This window comes from Nicotiana tabacum, chromosome 8 (assembly GCF_000715075.1).
Source record: "Nicotiana tabacum cultivar K326 chromosome 8, ASM71507v2, whole genome shotgun sequence".
Classification (NCBI taxonomy): Eukaryota; Viridiplantae; Streptophyta; class Magnoliopsida; order Solanales; family Solanaceae; genus Nicotiana; species Nicotiana tabacum.
This window is the reverse complement of record NC_134087.1, coordinates 194,353,838-194,373,008: the sequence shown is the minus strand read 5'-3', so window position 1 is coordinate 194,373,008 and position 19,171 is coordinate 194,353,838. Positions and strand designations below refer to the sequence as shown.

General features: G+C 35.3%; 2 protein-coding genes across 2 annotated transcripts; both read left to right on the top strand.

Moving 5' to 3' along the window:
* The first annotated feature begins 2,451 nt into the window (after nt 1-2,451).
* Nucleotides 2,452-3,913, top strand: LOC107780551 (nuclear transcription factor Y subunit B-3). The gene has a single exon (XM_016601104.2). The coding sequence runs from the start codon at nt 2,951-2,953 to the stop codon at nt 3,572-3,574; it is 624 nt and encodes a 207-aa protein (XP_016456590.2). The 5' UTR covers nt 2,452-2,950; the 3' UTR covers nt 3,575-3,913.
* Nucleotides 3,914-15,886: 11,973 nt separating this feature from the next.
* On the top strand, nt 15,887-17,786 carry LOC107759989 (uncharacterized). Its single transcript, XM_016578007.2, has 4 exons — nt 15,887-15,962; nt 16,159-17,067; nt 17,184-17,537; nt 17,619-17,786. Exons 1-4 carry the CDS (start codon nt 15,945-15,947, stop codon nt 17,784-17,786), a joined length of 1,449 nt encoding a protein of 482 aa, XP_016433493.2. The 5' UTR covers nt 15,887-15,944.
* Nucleotides 17,787-19,171: the final 1,385 nt, after the last annotated feature.

Genomic DNA, 19,171 nt, shown 5'->3' with positions numbered 1-19,171 from the left:
TATGTTTTTAGACTATATCAAATCAAGGGGATTCAAAATATAACATATAAAAGTAAAAAATTAAATTTTACCTTATATATATAATATAATTTTTCGGCGAAAGGGATTCGAATAAACCCTCCTCTTCTTCTCCCTCTTTTTCTCGCCCATTGCTGGCGGCAGCTAACAGAATATTCTTATAGTGTACTATTTGATGTGTAGCTTTTTCTTTAAGATTTTGTTTGCACACCTAATAATAATAACTATGGCTCAATAAAGCAAGTGAACAAAAATAGTGCAGGAGAGGAAATAATTGGTCGAAGAAAAATCTTGAACATGGAGATATTTCAGTGGTAGGGTCTTACAGAAGCCAACTTTAGGGGGGACATTGACTAGAAAATTAAAGAGAAAAGTTTTAAAAAAGTCTTTGCACTAGAACAACTTGCCAATCCCTTCTTGTTAGTTACACAGTAGAAAGAATTACATTGACTTCCAAAAATATATTCCAGTAAATTTTTCCAAGTGGTTTTTACAGTTTTTGAGTTTCTCTATTGTTTTTGCTATATATATTTCATTTAGGTCACTCTTTTTTCTTTTGTTTTTTCCACTTTATATGCGGTATTAGTTTTGAGTCCGATTAAATTTAAATTTGCACTAAACTTTTTTTTATATTGGATGGTTAATCGTTTTCCTGTAAAAAATCAATTTTAGCCCACTGCAGAAACTATTTATATTCAGTAGTCACAAAAGTATATAAAATTTGTATATTTTTTATATATAATATACAACAATGCAAGCAAGCAACAACAATCACCCAGTAAAATCTCACCAGTGGGCCCTTACACCTACCCGGAGGGATAGAGAGGCTATTTCCGAAAGACCTTCGGCTCAAGAAAACGAAAAGAGATTATAAATCCGTAACACAACAGGAACCAGAAAAAAATAATATCAGCAACGTAAAAGACAACAAATAAATGGAAGAGCAATAATACAATAACACAACATAATATATATATATTCGGCTATTATTTTGAGAACGAAGACTATACAATATCATTTCCCCTAAATCGAAAGGTCACCTTCTCTTCTAATTTCATAAAGTTTGATGTTCCTATTATCGGTGGTGGAGCCAAAAATAATGATAAGTGAATTCAAGAATTACAAAAATGATTTGTTTATAGATACTTCCTTTATATTACTCCCTCCGTTTCAATTTATGTGAACCTATTTGATTCGATACGGAGTTTAAGAAAAGAGAGAAGACTTTTAATTTTGTGGTGTAAAATGAGACACATATATTTTGTGTGGCTATAAATCATTGTGTAAAGGTAAATTGTTTCCAAATAAGGAAAGAAGTCATTCTTTTTGACACGAACTAAAAAGAAAATAGGTTCACATAAATTGAATAAATTGAAACGGAGGGAGTATAAGATTTTCTCGAAAGATTCACTAAGGAGAAATTGAAAGATTCCTTGTTGAACTTTGTGTCTTAACTAAAGGAAAACGTTTTTTGGTTGTCCCCAATATATATAATGCTTGCTTAGGTCAATGTTTATTTATTGATGATCGAACTAAATGGGTCACCACCTATCATAATCAATAATAACATGGGGCGGCTGTTCCATATGCTGAGTTTGCTGTTAACACTAAACACTACTTACCCATTCTCATAGGAAAAGTCACGTTCAGAATTTAAGGCTGTGTTTGATAAGTTGGAAAGTATTTTTCTAGAATATAATTTTTTGCTATTTGATTAGTGAGTGAAATTTTTTTTCCAACAATAATATATACTAAAGATTAATAATAATATCACCAAATTGGAAATTGTTTTGATGAAGTTTTGAGTACTTGAAATAAATGATAACGTTTAAGTATTAGTTTTAATAAGTAATATGAAGTTCAAAGTTGCCATAATAGAGATGAATCGAATAATGAATCAAATAAATATAACCCAAAATTTATCTTCACTCGCTTGCACAAAGTAAATGAATACAGCATGTGTATTGAATATACATTTTTATACTTAATCATGATTAATCGACAAGTCTTCTCACGTTATTTTCAACTCATGTGATTATATTATATTATATTATATTATATTTTCTTAGTTTTGTAAAGAATTTTTTCCTTACTAGTTATGTGGATTCACGTTTAGTTTGCGCAATAGGTATATTTTATCATAAAGGAATTACTAGTTACATAAATTTTCAACTAGAAAACAAATTAAGTGGGCGTTTGGGCATAAGAATTATAAAATTTCGAAAAAAAAGTTAAGAAAAAATTTCAAGTAAAAATAATATTTGAAAATTAGAGCCTGTATTTAGACATGAATTTAGTTTTGGGCTATTTTCGAATTTTTATAAGTGATCTGAATAAAAATTATCGAAAAAAAAGTAAAAATATTCAAAAAAAAGTGAAAAAAGTTTCATGGCCCGGGCTCTAAATCTTTAAAAATCTTAGGGAAATAACACACTTCCCTACACAATTTTATAGAATTCCACTTCACACACCCACCACGTGACTCCTCATTGAACCGTCAAGATCTCTTAATACCCCACCCTTTATCTGCGGTTCAGATTCACCCACGCGATCTAACCCTTATCGCCAAACGAACGGTTTTAAACTTGCCACGTGTCGTCACCGATTCAATATTATACCCCACGATCCAACGGACCATGCAATTTCTCCCTTCCTCTCAACTCTCCCTCCCTCCCCCTCTCTCAACTCTCGCCGGGAAATCAAGAACCCGGCAATATCTCCGGCCAAAATTCTCTATCCGACAAAGGGCTTTTCTCTTTTTTAAACTTTTTTTCTCTTTACCCATCAAACAAATAGTAATCCCTTTACTTCTGTTTATAGAAATATAGATTTTTTCTTGAAGTTTCAGCTGGGAAACCTTCTAAAAGAAGCTTTTACTGGGTACCCTTTTGTTTTTTTTGTTTTTTAAATTTGGAACTTGGCTTGAATAGCGATGGCTGATTCAGACAACGAGTCAGGAGGACACAACGCTGGAAACGAAGGATCAACAAGGGAACAAGACAGGTTTTTACCAATAGCAAACGTGAGCAGAATTATGAAAAAAGCTTTACCAGCAAACGCAAAAATCTCAAAGGACGCTAAAGAAACAGTTCAAGAATGTGTATCTGAGTTTATCAGTTTCATTACCGGAGAAGCAAGTGATAAGTGTCAGAGAGAAAAAAGGAAAACGATCAACGGCGATGATTTGCTTTGGGCTATGACGACTTTAGGTTTTGAAGAATACGTTGAGCCTTTGAAGATTTATTTGGCTAAGTATAGGGAGATGGAAGGGGAAAAGACTACTATGGGGGGAAGACCAGGTGGGGAGAAAGATGGTGGAGGGAGTGGGGGTGGCGGGGTTAGTCCTAGGGGTGGGGGGAGTGGTGGTGGAGTTGGGTATAATGGTGGGGGTGGTGGAGGTGGAGGGATGTATGGTGGTATGGGGGGTGGTATGATGTATCATCCACAAGGTCATCAGATGTATGGTAGTCACGGGTCATATCATCATATGGGTATGGGGGGTGGCGGTGGTAGCGGCGGCGGTGGTGGTGGAGGAGGAGGTTCACGGCCAAGGTAGGTGGTGGAAGGAGATGAAACTTTGGACATTAATCAAATTAATCATATGATGTATCATTGTGTTGATAGCTACTTTTCTCTATTACTTTAGGTCCTTTTAAAATATTTTTTTGCCTTTTTTTTTTGGAAGCACATTGACATGTGGAGTTTTAGATATGGTTTATTATAGCTTTTCTTTTGAAGTTGGATTAGTGGGTTACATGTGTAGTACTTTGTGGAAAGGGAGATGAGAAGGATAAAGTAGTACTTAATACATGATATAACCTTCTATGAAAAGGTACTTTGGATATATATATGTATTTAATGGGAAAATGAGATGGTATATTGTGTTATCTTTTAACTTGTATTTCTTTATTTTTCACTTCTTCTTGTTGCTGAGTTTGCTTTTGCAACTTGCCACCACAAAACCTTCCCAAACCCATTTCTAATCTAGTGGCAAATTCAATTATATATGTTTGTGAGTTTGATAGAACTTATGTTTTTCAGTGGAATTATTTATATATATGCGCCAAAAAATAAGTAGTAGCAGAGCTAGATATACATTTTAGCATTCATTTTCTGACTCAAAATTTATCCGTCTTAAATTTGAATATGTCCATGACAAACCTTATCCATATTTCGTGGGTATAGAGATTATAGACAATCATCATAAAAAGACAAAATGTGCTCAAAGAAACAAACCACCACTATTATAAAATCTTGAAAAATGAGCAAAATGATTAAATTCATTGTCTCGAATTTCGAATAAAAATTTATAGCGTTTAGATTAGTGGAATTTTGAATACCAAAAGCACTTAGATTTGGTGATGTTGAAAGGAGCAGCAGTTAGGTTTTTCAGTTATAGAGTTGTTAAAATTTTGTGAAGTGACTGTTGCTAGACATTTGCCGCAAATGTCTATTATGGATATTTGCGTGTTCTGCTGCATAATGTTCTGCCATTTGTCTTACCATCAACTCCTTTCCCTACGAGAAAAAGGGTAAACATTTTGAGGTACTAGTGTCATAGTGGTATTTTCAAATAATAGCGGCTTGACACTCAAGTCATTCTCAAGGGGTAGTTTCAAGTACTTTGGATCGGTTATTTAGGGGATTGGGGAGATTGACGAGGATGTCACACACCGTATAGGGGTGGGGTGGATAAAGTGGAGGTTAGCGTCGGGAGTCTTGTGTGACAAGAAAGTGTCACTGTTACTAAAAGGTAAGTTTTATAGAGCAGTGGTTAGGCATGCCATGTTATATGAAACTGAATGTTGGCAGGTAAAGAACTCACACATCCAGAAGATGAAAGTAGCAGAGATGAGGATGTTGAGGTGGATGTGCGAGCATACAAGGATGAATAAGATTATAAATGAAGATATTTGAGAGAAGGTGGACGTGGCCCCCATGGAGGACAAGATGCGGGAAGTAAGACTCAGATGGTTCAGGCACATTCAGAGGAGGAGCACTGATGCACCGGTGAGGAGGTGTGAGCGACTGACTGTAGTGGGCACGCGGAGAGGTAGAGGGCGACCTAAGAAGTATTGGGGAGAGGTGATCAGACAGGACATGACGCGACTTAGGATTACTGAGGACATGACCTTTGACAGGGAATTATGGAGGTCGAGCATTAAAGTTGTATGTTAGGGGAAACTTGTGAATATTTCTACAGCACAATAGAGTGAGACTAGCCAGTTAGGAGTTAGACTAAGAATGTCATTGGTCGTCTATTGATGCAGGGCTTTACCTGCTAGTTTTACTATACTAGCCATCTATTTCGTATTTCGTATTCTGTATTTCATATCTCTTATATTGCTGTTATTTTATTATGAATTTTATGGTACTAATATATCGGCTCTTGTTGCTTTTTTTGAGCCGAGGGTCTCCTGGAAACAGCCTCTCTACCCTTCGAGGTAGGGGTAAGGTCTACGTACATATTACCCTCCCCAGACCCCACTTGTGGGATTATACTGGGTCGTTGTTGTTGTAGTATCATAGTGGTATTCCTATTTATATCCATGCTGCCAATCTGATTGTTTTTAAATTTTTCATCTTATCTTGAGACTCAATTAATTCAGATTCGTATCGAAAAATTTCATTTGGAGATAAAGTGTTTTAACATGTTTTCCATCAAGATTTCATATTAAGGCTCGACCCCGAGATCTCTAATTAAGAATGGGAAGATATTTACCACTTTATCACAAGCTTAATGTGATAGTCCCATCTGGCAAAGGACGAAGATACATTATCTTCAGGGGTGGTCTCGACGAAAAATTACATTGTATATATAGGTAAAAATATTAGATTTTAGAGTTATATAACATATATTGAACACTCTTTGTCGAAAAGTTATTTTCACTTTTTTATTTTATTTTGAACACCCATAGAGAAATCTCTGGCTTTTAGGGGTAAGACCATCTCCAACCTTACCCCTATTCCCCGTAATGGAGGCAATTTTGGGGTAATTTAGCTCCAACCCTCCCCCATTTTTGTTCCCAAAATGGGGGATGAATAGTGTTCCCTCAAATATGGGGTACACTATTCATCTCCCTCATTACTATTCATCACTTTATTATTATTATTTTATTATTTAATCTTTTAATTTATCTCTTTATATATACCTAATTATGTTTGTGTAATGTCTTTATAATATTAATTTTACATCTTAACTTTGGTGTATAGTTTTGATAAATTAATTTTCGTGTATTTATTATTTTTATGTAAAATTGTAAGTTAATTTTATTATAAGTTATAATTGTACAAAAAATATATAATTATCTCAAAAATGAATGGTATAAAAGATGGAATTTGTTTAATGAAAATTTAAAAATGAAAGATAATAATATAATATAGAAGAGAGAAGAATATAAAAAAGTTTGGAAAAAAATGAGGGAATGGTTGGAGTAAGTTTTCCCCAAAATGGGAAAATCCTCGTTTTGGGGACCAAAAATAGGGTAAAGGTCGGAGATGCCCTAAGCATCTGGTTTGGATATATAGGGGTCATTTTATTTACTTTTACTTTGTTTTTGGAAAGCTTCATAATGTGCCCTTGAGGTCGAGCTTTAATTTAAAAAGGAAGACCTTTTTTGTAAAAAAAAAAAAGGAAAAATAATAATCTAGAAGCACTTAGTCAACAGGTTTTGAATTTCAATTGAATGTTCAAGTACCAAATCGATGGTTTTGTTGATCACTTAGGTACAAGGAGAAAATGAAAAAGAAAAGAAAGAGATGATGCTTTGTTTCTGCATTGATGACTTGGTCGTCCATGTCCCTGCCCAATCTTTTTTTCTTTCTTATTTGTTTCATGCATTCGTATTCGAAAAAGGAATAGAGATATAACTGGAATAATAAATTGATTCAAAAAAACGGAGGCCTCGGGCAATTTGCCGAAGAAATAACTACTCGAATAAAGAATTAAATTAAGATGGATACTGATTAAACTAAAGGAATTAAGCATATTTGGGTGAAGCAGAGTCAGAACTGTACGTTAGTAAATTTTATATTCGAAAATATTTTCTGGAAATAGAAACCAAGTAAAACAGAATGGAGAAGAAAGCTGTAATCAATTCGAATCCACTGAATTTACGGTGTTTCTTTAAGGAACTTAGTCTTTTTTTAGTATCCGAGGCTTAGAATTATTTTTTCTCAGAATAGAACTGATTACATACACTGGTGTAGCCGAGGTCCTAGGATTTTTATGCGACACGGGCACAATATTCTACTCAACCATTGCCCCCCAGGTTTTTAATGTTCAAGGTGCCAAGTACTTTAAATTAAGAGTCCATTACCCAGATAATCACTCAACTTTCCGAAATTATCTATCAAAGTAATCTTTATTTCATTTGAAACAACAAAGTCATTTAACTATGTCTATAGCACTCAGAAGGTCAATCAACCAGATTTATTAAACTTTTGATCACCAAATACTATTTTACTCTCTAAATTATCAATTTTTATCGTATGTTTTTTTCTTTATTAATATTATGATTTTTTTCTCTTTTTAATCAACATTGTGAACTTACCTATAGAAAAAAAATATTTTTTTAAGAGAATAAAAAAAAAATATATTTTTCTAGCATGTAATGTCGAAATAATAATATAATTGAGCATAATATTCAAGAATATGTAATGTATATTACAAAAATATTTTTTTGAAATAATTATTTTCTATAGTACGTGCATGGAATATATATTTAAAACTTTATTTTCTTTCATTCTCAATTATGTAAATATATTTTTGAGTTATTTTGTTTGTTAATACCAAAATTATTGTTGCGAACAAATTGTTCTAATTAACTTTCTACTATGCTCAATATTTTATTATTCCAACACTATATATGCTTAAATACTATTTTAATTTTTCTAATTATCAATAAAATTTATTTATTTTAAGGTAAGTCCATAATATAAATTAAAAAGAGAAAAAATTTATTATATTATAAAGCTAAAAAAAGAAGAAGATAAAAGTTGATAATTTAGAGGGTAAAATGGGTATTTGACGATCCAAAATTTGAGAAATCTAGTTGAGTGACCTTCTCAGTGCTATTGACATAGTTAAGTAACTTTGTTGTTACAAACGGAAGAAAGATGACTTTGGTAGATAATTTCGAATAGTTGAGTAACCATTTAAGTAATGGACTTTTTAACTTAACCATTTTCAAGGTATATACATATACAGGATTTCTGCCGAAGCTTACGGTGCCCACTGACTCCTCACTATAACACATATTCACCACTAGAAAACTGGCAAAATTCGTCCAAAGAATATCGACCGAAGTCGGTCGAAAAAACCGACTGAAATCGATCGAAAATTAAGTAAATTGGTCGCAAAAGTCAAAAAAAATATTTCTGACAACGGAAATAGTGGCCCCATAGAAAAAAAAATTCGTTTGATTTCGGTCGGAACTTGGTCAATATTTGACCAAGACCTAGTCATACTAGTATATAATCTACTAAAATAATTTTTTATTAAAATATTTCAAAATTTTCGACCAATTTTGGTCGGAATATTTGAAATTATGCTTTCCCGCACAAGGCAATTGGTTTTTAATATAAAAAAATTATATATATTTAATTTACCAACCGAAATAAGTTATAATTAAATATTTCTGACTTAGTTTGATCGGAAAAATAATTTTAAAATAATTAAAATATAAATTTAATAATATTACTAACCGAAGTCGGTCGATTTTTGTCAACCTTTATATAAATAGATTTTAAATAAATAATATTTAATACTTAATATATATATATATATATATATATATATATATATATATATATATATATATATATATATATATATATATATATATATACATGTGTGTGTGTGTGTGTGTGTGTGTGACGAGCAATAAAGCTTATACAATTCATATCATGAAATCTCAGTAAAATACAACAAGCCTTTAAAAGCGTAGTTTGGATCAACTCAGCTTATTTAAATCCAGATTCAGTAAAATCGTTTTTAAAATGTCTTTCAACAGTTTTCAAACAAAGGCTTAATGCAGTCGTGAGCAAAAATGATGAAATCATGAACAGCCCCAGGCAAACATCACTCGTATACAGCCCCTCAGGCAAACATAAATTATAAATAGCCACTCGGGCAAACATAAATTATAAATAGCCACTCGGGCAAACATGAATCATAAACAACCCTTCGAGCAAACCTCACCATCACTCATATACAGCCCCTCGGGCAAACCTCACAATCACTAGTAAACAGCCCCTCGGGCATAACATCACTCAGAATCAGGGTACCCGTGCTCACCGGGGGTGTGCAGACTCCGGAGGGGCTCCTTCAGCCAAAACGCTATAACAGGCCATCTCGTGGCATAAATCAATCAGGCCCTCGGCCTCACTCAATCATGAATCAGTAACAACATGATGCAGCGTGCAACCCGATCCCATAAATATCCTCACAAATCAGGCCCTCGACCTCACTCAGTCAACAACCTCTCAAGCCACTCGGACTATCAGTAACAACATTGTGCTCAGTCCAAAACAATATTTTATATGCATAAAATAAATGTAATAAAGACTAAGTTATGAAATCAATAAATATAACATGACTGAGTATAGATTTTCAACCGAAACAGTGAGAGGATAGTAAGAAAAAGGCCCCTAAGGGTCCAAACAACTCTGGCACAAGGCCTAAATATGACATTCAACCCAATTTATAGAAATTCTTTCTAAAACACATAAGTATCATATAGTTTCAACCAAATACGCAACTTATGGTTGCTAAGGGGCGAACCAAGTCACAATCCCCAACAGTGCGCGCCCACATGCCCGTCACCTAGAATGTGCGTCACCTCAAAATAGTAAAACGATACGAAATCCGGGGTTTCATACCCTCAGGACTAGATTTACAATCGTTACTTACCTCAAACCGGTCAAACCTCTACTCCGCGATGCTCTTGCCCCTCGACTCGGCCTCCAATCGCTCCGAATCTATTCACAACCAGAACAATACCATCAATATACGCTAATGGAATGAATTCCACAAGAAAAATTATCAAATTAGGCACAAATCCCAAAATCCACTCAAAATTGGCCCTCGGGCCCACGTCTCGGAATTCGACAAAAATCACAAAACTAGAAAGCTCTTTCACTCACGAGTCCATACATACAAGATTTATCAAAATCCGACTCCATTTGACCCCTCAAATTCTCTATCAAACTCTCCAAAAATTCTAATCCCTAACCCCTCATTTTCACCCTTAATCTTCACAAATTACATGATTAAACAACGAGAAATCATCACATATATGAGTATTAGGGCTCAAGCCATTTATCTTACTGATAAACCCTTGAATTCCTCCTCAAAATCGCTCTCAAAAGGTCCAAAACCGACTAAAAATGAAATGAACCAAAATTCGCAAAGTCCACAATTTATACTTCTGCCCAGAGGTACCGCATCTGCGGTCAAAATGTCGCTTCTGCGACGCCGCACCTGCGGAAAATCTATCGCAGGTGCGGTTCCCACTTATGCCCTCAGAACCTGCTTTTGCGATCACAACACTGCACCTGCGGCTCCTGCCTCAGCTCTCCAAGATTCCGCACTTGCGGTTCACCTTTCGCATCTGCGATCATCGCACCTGCGGGTCCCACTCCGCAGGTGCGGAGACATCAGAAGCATCAACTTCAGCTGCCTTATTCCACTTTCTAACTCTCCGTTAACCATCCGAATTCATCCTGAGGCCCTCAGGACCTCAACCAAAAATACCAACAAGTCACATATCAAGATACGAACTTAGTCGAACCTTCAGAACACTCAAAACAACATTATAATACCAAAACATCCTCAGATTCAAGCCTAAGAACTTCTAAACTTCCAGATTTCGCAAATGATGCCGAAACCTATCAAACCTTGTCCGAATGACCTCAAATTTTGCACATACATCACAAATGATACCACGAACCGACCCCAACTTTCGAAATTCCATTCCAACCCCGATATCAAAATTTCCACTATCGACCGAAAATCGCCAAATTTTCAATTTCGCCAATTCAAGCCTAATTCCATCACGAACCTCCAAATCACATTCCGGACGCGCTCCAAATCCAAAATCACCTAACGAAGCTAACCAAATCATAAAAATCCAAACCCGAGATCTAATACTAAAAAGTCAAAAACTTAGTCAAACCTTTCAAATTTAAAGCTTCAAGTTGAGAATCATTATTCTATATCTATTCCGATTAACCTGAAAACCAAAACCGACGATTTACATTAGTCATAATACATCATACAGGGCTAGTCAAGCCCGAGAACTGGCGAGCGAAGTGCAAATGCTTAAAACGACCGGTCGGGTCGTTACATACTCCCCTACTTAAACATATGTTCGTCCTCGAACGTGTCCAGAGTTGTACCAAAAGCCATCAAATTGCCATGTATCCTCACTATGCATATACCCAGGGTGATCCCACGTCGTCCTATCCCATATGGGTCCGATAACACAACATAACTGAAATTTCACAATCCAACCTAGCCCATAAATCTTAGAACCAAATTTTCACTTCCGAAATCATCTATAAGATCAGAATCTCATATCTATACACTGTATAAGTTTGAACAAGCTGTATCAAACCATATCCGTAACCCAAGATAAATCACATAATATACCACATAACTCAAACACTCGTAGCGATAACTTTTAATCACAACAGCTGCTCAAACAACCTAATACCGGTAATAAATCTTTTATCAAACAAAACCTCATTCCAACACTTTCGTATACTGCCAATGATGAAAGAAACATGCAAAAATCATAATCATTCCTCGGATCAACCAGTCATGGAGTTCCCTTTCCTTCGGCAAGAACCATAGTAAATTTCCAAGCCGAATTTCGATATTATCATGCAGAAATCGAATTAGATAGTATTCATTCTAGGTCTAATGACCTCTTCTCATCCAACATGACTATTCTGGTGACATGACACATCAATACAATCTAAATCCACAACTCGTACAATCCACGCACCAATAAGCAACAATCCAAATATACTCAAATTATGGAAAAATGACTCAAATGAGAGAGCTGTATCGCAAGTTCACCAGTACCACCACAACACGATGCTAAGAACCCATCACACACTGTAGAAACAGAACACATGAATCTAACCCGAAGGATCATACCTCCACATAACTTCGCTACAAATGCGCGACCCTATCCAAACACCGATCTACATGAAACACCTCAAGTTACCATGCTCAAAATCAACAACTAATGATACCCAATTTTTCCTATAATGTTTTCAAAACTATGCTTTGGCATAAATTAGCATTTTTAATACAATTTCTGCATTTTAAAATATTTTTACTAATTTCTTCGAGCATTTTATTTATAAAACAATCACTAATTGTATCACAAATGGTTTTATAATAATTTTTGTGGTTTAATTTTATCATTTGCATTTGTACTAAGTTTCAATTATTGTATAAATAGCCACTTTTGTATTTTTAGGATGCAATTGCAATTACTTTGCAATTATAGCCTATGCATGCAGTATTACATTATTTCACTAGAAAATAGCCCTTTACATTTTTTAAATATTAAGTAATTATTTTTGAATATTTCTAGGCATGAAAATATTTTATTTTACAGCTTATTAGGTATTTTTAAAAATTATTTATCAATTAAATCGGGTATTTAACAAATAGCACCTTTAACCATAATTAAATTTGGACCCTTGGCCCAATCAAATACACCCCTATCCCAATTAAAACCCCAACCTAATTAACCTAACCCAAAACCCTAACCCAATTTTATAACCCGTCCCAGCCCGGAACCAATCTTGGCACAGTCCAAAACAAACCTTCCTTTTTTATCAAACCTAACCCCCCGAAACCCTAAGCCATTTTCACCAAACAACCGCACTGAAACCCCCTTTCCTATCCAATTCTCTCTGAGACCTAAGCCTAACCCTAGCCTCCGCCACCCAAAACCAGCCCTAATACCTGTAATTTCTACTCGATCTATGGCTTCCCATGTCTGTAAGAGGCCTCTACTTGTCTCATATCTCCCTGGTTGTTCAATTGTGTGGTTTTTGTGAAAGAACCTCGAAGAGATCTGGTCCAGATCTCGTTTAAGGCTTTTCAAGAGTTTGTCCATGGTCTATGAGTGATTTCTATCGAAGTTTCACAGTTCAAATTCTTGATTCAAAGGCCAGATTCTCTTATCCTTTCTCTTTTCTTCAAGAAACCCAATGTCTGGACTTGAATCAGTTCAGATCTCCGTAGATCTGGAACGATCCTGAGTTTATCGTTGATTTTCCTAAAAGTTCCTTTACTTCTTTACTAGTTAATCGATGTCTGAACATTTTTTGTTATATTAGGATTTGTTTTCTTGTTGTTTGTTGGTCGAACCTCTAGGTATCTGAATTAAACATCCATGGCTACTCTTCTGGGTTCTTTTACTCCTTTAGTACTGACCGATTTTTAAACACTACAATACTTCAGGTTTTGACTTCTATGACTTCTGTTTGTTCAAATCTCTGTATGTTGACATGCCTTCGAGTTTTCTTCTTTAAGTGTTTTCAAACTAGGGTTTCATCCCTTTAAGTTTTCTGCAAAAATTCTAAGGCGTAATACATACGGAGACACCTAAAGTTGGCACAATCTTTCACTTAGACACTTAAACTAGACCTCTTTCCGATTAGACACGTTTCTTAGGCAATTCTCATACCAATTAGACACGTTTTTTGCTGGCTTATTAATTAACCAAGCGCGTGTTCTGCAATCTCCGTTTACGTGGCAAAAGTAACCATTATAAATCATGCCACATCATTTTATTTGTCCACCTCACTGTCCACATCATCTATATAGTGTTATTTCCGCTAAAATACAGATAACTAGCCCTAAACAAACATCTAAACATATTACCATTGTTCTTTTTACCTTCGATGAAAACGAAGAAAGGTCCTACCACTGTTAATCTTCTTCTTCTTTTTGTCAATGGTGTTAGATTCTAGTATTTCCACTGATTTCTCACCGTATTTACAACGCTTCAAGGTCCAATCTCTCCTTATTTTCTATTGCTACAGCTAGGGCTAAGTAATCTGTAAATTATTTCTCAAGCTAGGGTTTTTTGGGGTTTTCCTTTGTGCTGGTCCCTTGTCGTCTTATGTAAGGGAATATTATAGAGGATGCCTATATTTTAACTCGCTTTCACCACGGGGGTACATTTATCGAGCAACCTGTCCCACTATACAAAGGGGAATTAGATGCTTTTGCTGTTGCTATCGATAAAGACCATTTTAGTGTTGTCGAGTTGTCTGCTTATGCTAAAGACCTTGGGTATGCAGTTGTCGAAGGGTTTTATTGTCAAAAGGAAAAAGATGGTGATTTTATCAAAGTCTTTTCTGATTTTCAGTTATATGAATTTGTGAAAGATTTAAAACATAGTGATATTTTGGATGTTTATTTGCGTCATGGTGTGAGTCAGCCTGAAGTAGTCGAAGAAAATGTTGGTCTTTTATGTGGGGCAGAAGTAGGTGGGGGTGGTAATGACCAATTTAAAGCTAGGGCAACACCTGGGAGTAATACAAATACTGAAGAACCTATTGAGGCGCCTACTGAACCAACTCACAATGCTGCTGAACCACCTATTGAGCCTCCTATTGAACTAACTTTGAATGATGCTGAACCAAATCACAATTCTTCTGAACCAACTGTAAATGCTGCTGATGGAGATGAACCACCAGACCATAATGTTAATGAAGATGGAGTGCAATCAGATGTTGAGAGTAGTGAATCAGAAGAAGATGTTCTTCCAGAAGAAGATGATTCAGATGTTGATGATGAATAGAGATCTCTAAGGGCTGAAAGGAGGAGCAAGAGGCAGGGTAAGCAGAGGAAAAAACCAATTGCAACAGATGAGATACCACTAGGAGAAGCAGGTATTGACAGAGTATTTGAGGATATTGGAAGAAACAAGACTTCAAGATAAGTAGGTAAATTAGGTGGTGATGAGTAGTTTATTGATAGTTCAGAGGCTGTTAGTGGAGATAGCATAGAAGAGTTAGATCCTGAAGCTATTCCTGGTGTTGATATACCAGCAAGAAGGAGGAGTACAAAAGTCAGGTATGATCCTGATTGTGAAGTTGCTATATTTGAACTTGGGATGATTTTTGAGAATGCTATAGAGTTTCGGAAAGCATTAGCAAATTATGCAATTGAGTACAAGGTGCAGATTAAATTGAGACCAAATGAACCACATAGGGTGAGGGCTAAGTGTAAATCAAAGAGATGCAAATGGGTGTGTTATGCTTGTATTGATAGAGATTCAGGTGATTTTAAAGTAAAGAACTACTACCCAGTACACAAATGTGATACTTCAAACAAGAATAAGTTGTGCACTTCAAAGTTTGTTGCAAAGAAATTCAAAGATGAAATAACTAAGAAGCCCTACATAAGGATATGTGAAATACAGGAGTTGTGTAGGGACAAGCTAGGATTGTATGTTGGCAAGACAATTTGTTATAGGGCTAAACTGCGTGTTCTCAGAGAGTCCATGTGTGATTGGAATATGGAGTTTGCAAGGTTATGTGATTATGCTGATATGATAAAACAGACCAATCCTGGTAGCTCATGTTGGGTAAGGATAGACAGTGAAACTGAGCCAGGAAAAAATCTCTTTGTTTACTTTTATGTGTGCTTTGATGCATTGAAGAAAGGTTGGTTAGAAGGATGTAGGAGAATCATAGGTTTTGATGGTTGTTTCTTAAAGGGTGCTTGTAAAGGTGAGCTTCTAGTTGCTGTTGGCAAGAATGGAAATAATCAAATATTTCCTATAGCATGGGCAGTTGTGGACCAGGAGACAAAACATAACTAGAGTTTTTTCATCAACTACTTGAAAGATGATTTGCAATTGGGAACTGGAGAAGGATTGACTGTAATGGCAGATATGCAAAAGGTAAGTATTCTGTTCTGTTGTCTCTTAAGTAGCCTATTAAGTAATTTTGGTATTTGATGTTCATTAATGTGATACGTTCAGTTGTTAAGTACTTAAGTATTCTGTTATTTTGTTAAGTAATCAGTATTCTGCTGCTGTTAAGTATTCAATTTTGTGTAGTAATATGCTGCTGTAATTTGAATTAATTATTGTGTAGGGATTTGCTGCAGCTTTGAATGAAGTTTTACCTAATGCTGAATTTAGGATGTGTGCCAGACATATATGGTCTAATTGGCATAAGAAATGGAAAGGAGAGGAAAGGAGAAAACAGTTTTGGAGGTGCTCTAAATCTAGTTATGAAGTTAAGTTTAAAGAGGAGCTTGAGAAAATGGACAAACTTGGTAAGGATATTTGTAGGGATTTGTTATATTATCCAAAAAAGTCATGGGTTAGAGCTTATTTTGAAGTGCATTCCAAGTGTGATGTTGTTGAAAATAATATGTGTGAGACCTTTAATTCATGGATTTTAGCTTCTAGGCATAAATCAATTATAACTATGTTGGAGGAGATTAGAAGGAAAATAATGACTAGGCAAGTGGATATGTTGAAATTTGCTGATACTTGGATATCTGATATATCACCTATGGCAAGGCTATTGTTAGAGGATAGCAAAGACCTTGCTAGAAAATGTACTGTCCTTTGGAATGCTGATGTTGGATTTGAGATTGGAGAAGGGCTGCATAAGCATGTAGTTAATCTGACTGATAAGGTTTGCACTTGTAGAGCTTGGCAGTTGAGGGGTATTCCATGTCAACATGCTGTTCTTGCATACTATCACATAAACGAAGAACCTGAACAAGCAGTAGAGCATTGGTATAAGAGGGATACCTTCTTAAAAGCATACAAGTATTTCATCCAGCCTATGACAAATATGAAGATGTGGTCTGAAACCAACAATCCTATGATAGAGCCTCCCAAACCTAAACCCATGCCTGGTAGACCTCAGAGGAACAGAAGAAAAGGCAAAGATGAACCAAAAAAGAAATATGGAAAGTTGTCCAAGTGTGGAGTGAAAATGACATGTTCCAAGTGCCATCAACAAGGACATAACAAAAGATATTGTAAGGTAAATGTTTCTTGTCAAATATTTCCTGTTTCCATCACATGTTTCCTGTTGTTCATATGAATGTAGTAATCTGTTTCCATCACTGTTATTCACTGATGTTGCTCAATGTTATGTAGGCTGAAAATTGGATGCATTCACAACAAGGTAGCCAAAGCTCACAAGGTGCTAGCCAACCTGATGCAGCTGGAAGCTCAAGCCAACCTACAAACTCTATGTGCTTTGATACAACAAGGGTTAGAAGGGTTAATGAAGCTAGAAGCTCAAGCCAACCAACACCAAGTTCAACAGATTCGAGTAGGCCTTCTAGAAGAGGATTAGGTAGTCAACTTCCTCCAAAGGGTAAAAAAACTACCAGCCAAAAGAGAGGAAGGGGTGCAAGTCAAGAAGATGCTGAAAAAGGAGCACAAAAAAGGTCCAAAAATGTTGGATTTGGCATCTACACAGCTGCAAGTGGAACTCAAATATTAAAGGTATATAATCATACATGTTTCATCTATAATATGACTTACAAATAACTTACTGATTATGGTTCATTATTTGGCAAACTGCAGCCCGAAACATCAAGCCAACGAGTTATGGTAAGTGGTTCAACTTATAAGAGTGCAGCTCCAACAAGAATTGACCTTGGTTTTAAGGCTAGAGGCTTGAGGTGGAAGGGTCAAGATGCTGTCACAACTTCCCAGTTGCAGCAGATGAAGGCAAACTTCAGCAAGAAGTAGTATCTTAGGAACTTATTTTGTCTATATGTTATGTAGCAGCAACCTATTATATTTTGGGATCTAGTTTTTGAAGAAACTAAACTTTAAGTTGTATTCAGTCGTGTAATCTTACTGTTCTGTTTTGGATATATGTTATGCAGCTGCAACTTCAGCCTTATTTTGTTTGTTTTGGCAGAATAATTACTCTATGTTCTAAATAATTACTCTATAATGCAGCAACTTTAGTCTATATGTTCTGCATTTTGAAACAACATCTTATGGTTCTATGCCTTGTACAGAAGTTGTATATTACAGCACTTTCAAAATTCAGCAACTATAAATTAAAACAACGGTTTCAACATCTGAATATAAACAGAAGTTTATAACAAAATTCAGTTGTATTTATACAACATCTGAATATTACAACAACAGTTTCAAAATAGAAATTTAAAGCAACAACAGAAATCCGTCTTCTTTTTGCTCATCAGTCAACCAAAATTCATCAGTCATACAGTTTCCATAAAACGACCAACAATACAACAACAATCGTCAAAAGGATCCGTCTTCTTTTTGCTCGAACTTTCTCCTCTTCAAAAGCTTTGACTCTCTTTAATAAACCCCAAATTATATTCTTTGCTTGAGTAGGCATCTCATTGTCATACCAACAGAAATAATCACATCCACCCTTTTTCTACAAATATCACAAAACACTTTTAATCAATTTTTATCAAAGAAAATAATTCATAAAACAAAATTTACAAATTATGAACAAACAATTTACCTTTCTGATTTTGCAAGCAAAAAACCTACGACCTGGATTTAATTGGGTCCAAGAAGTATTCAACTTTGGAGAAACACCACACTTATAGATTCGAGCAGCAACGCAAGGTGACATTGACGAGTTCGTCAATTCCGAGAAGTTCGACATTAATAAACACAACAACAACAGAAATGAGAGGAAGAAGAGAAGAGAAGAAATTAATTGATACCAAGAAGAGAACAGAAATGAGAGAAAGAAGAGAAGAGAATAAAAGATTTGCTGGAGAATTGCTGGAGAAATCTAAGAAGAAGAGAAGAGAACAAATAGGTTTTTTAAGAATTGGGAAAGGGATTAGAGTTTAAATAATAATTGACAATCCATGTTACCGTTATGTGTCTAATTGGGAAAGGAAAAGTCACTTTTTGGAATCCTTCACGCGCCTAAATGGGTTTGAAGTCACGCTATATGCCACCAGCAAAAAACGTGTCTAATTGGCATGAGAATTTCCTAAGAAACATGTCTAATCGGAAAAAGGTCTAGTTTAAGTGTCTAAGTGAAAGATCGTGCCAACTTTAGGTGTCTCCATATGTATTACGCCAAATTCTAAAGTGTTTGACTGTGGTTCTCTTTACTTGTTCGACTGATT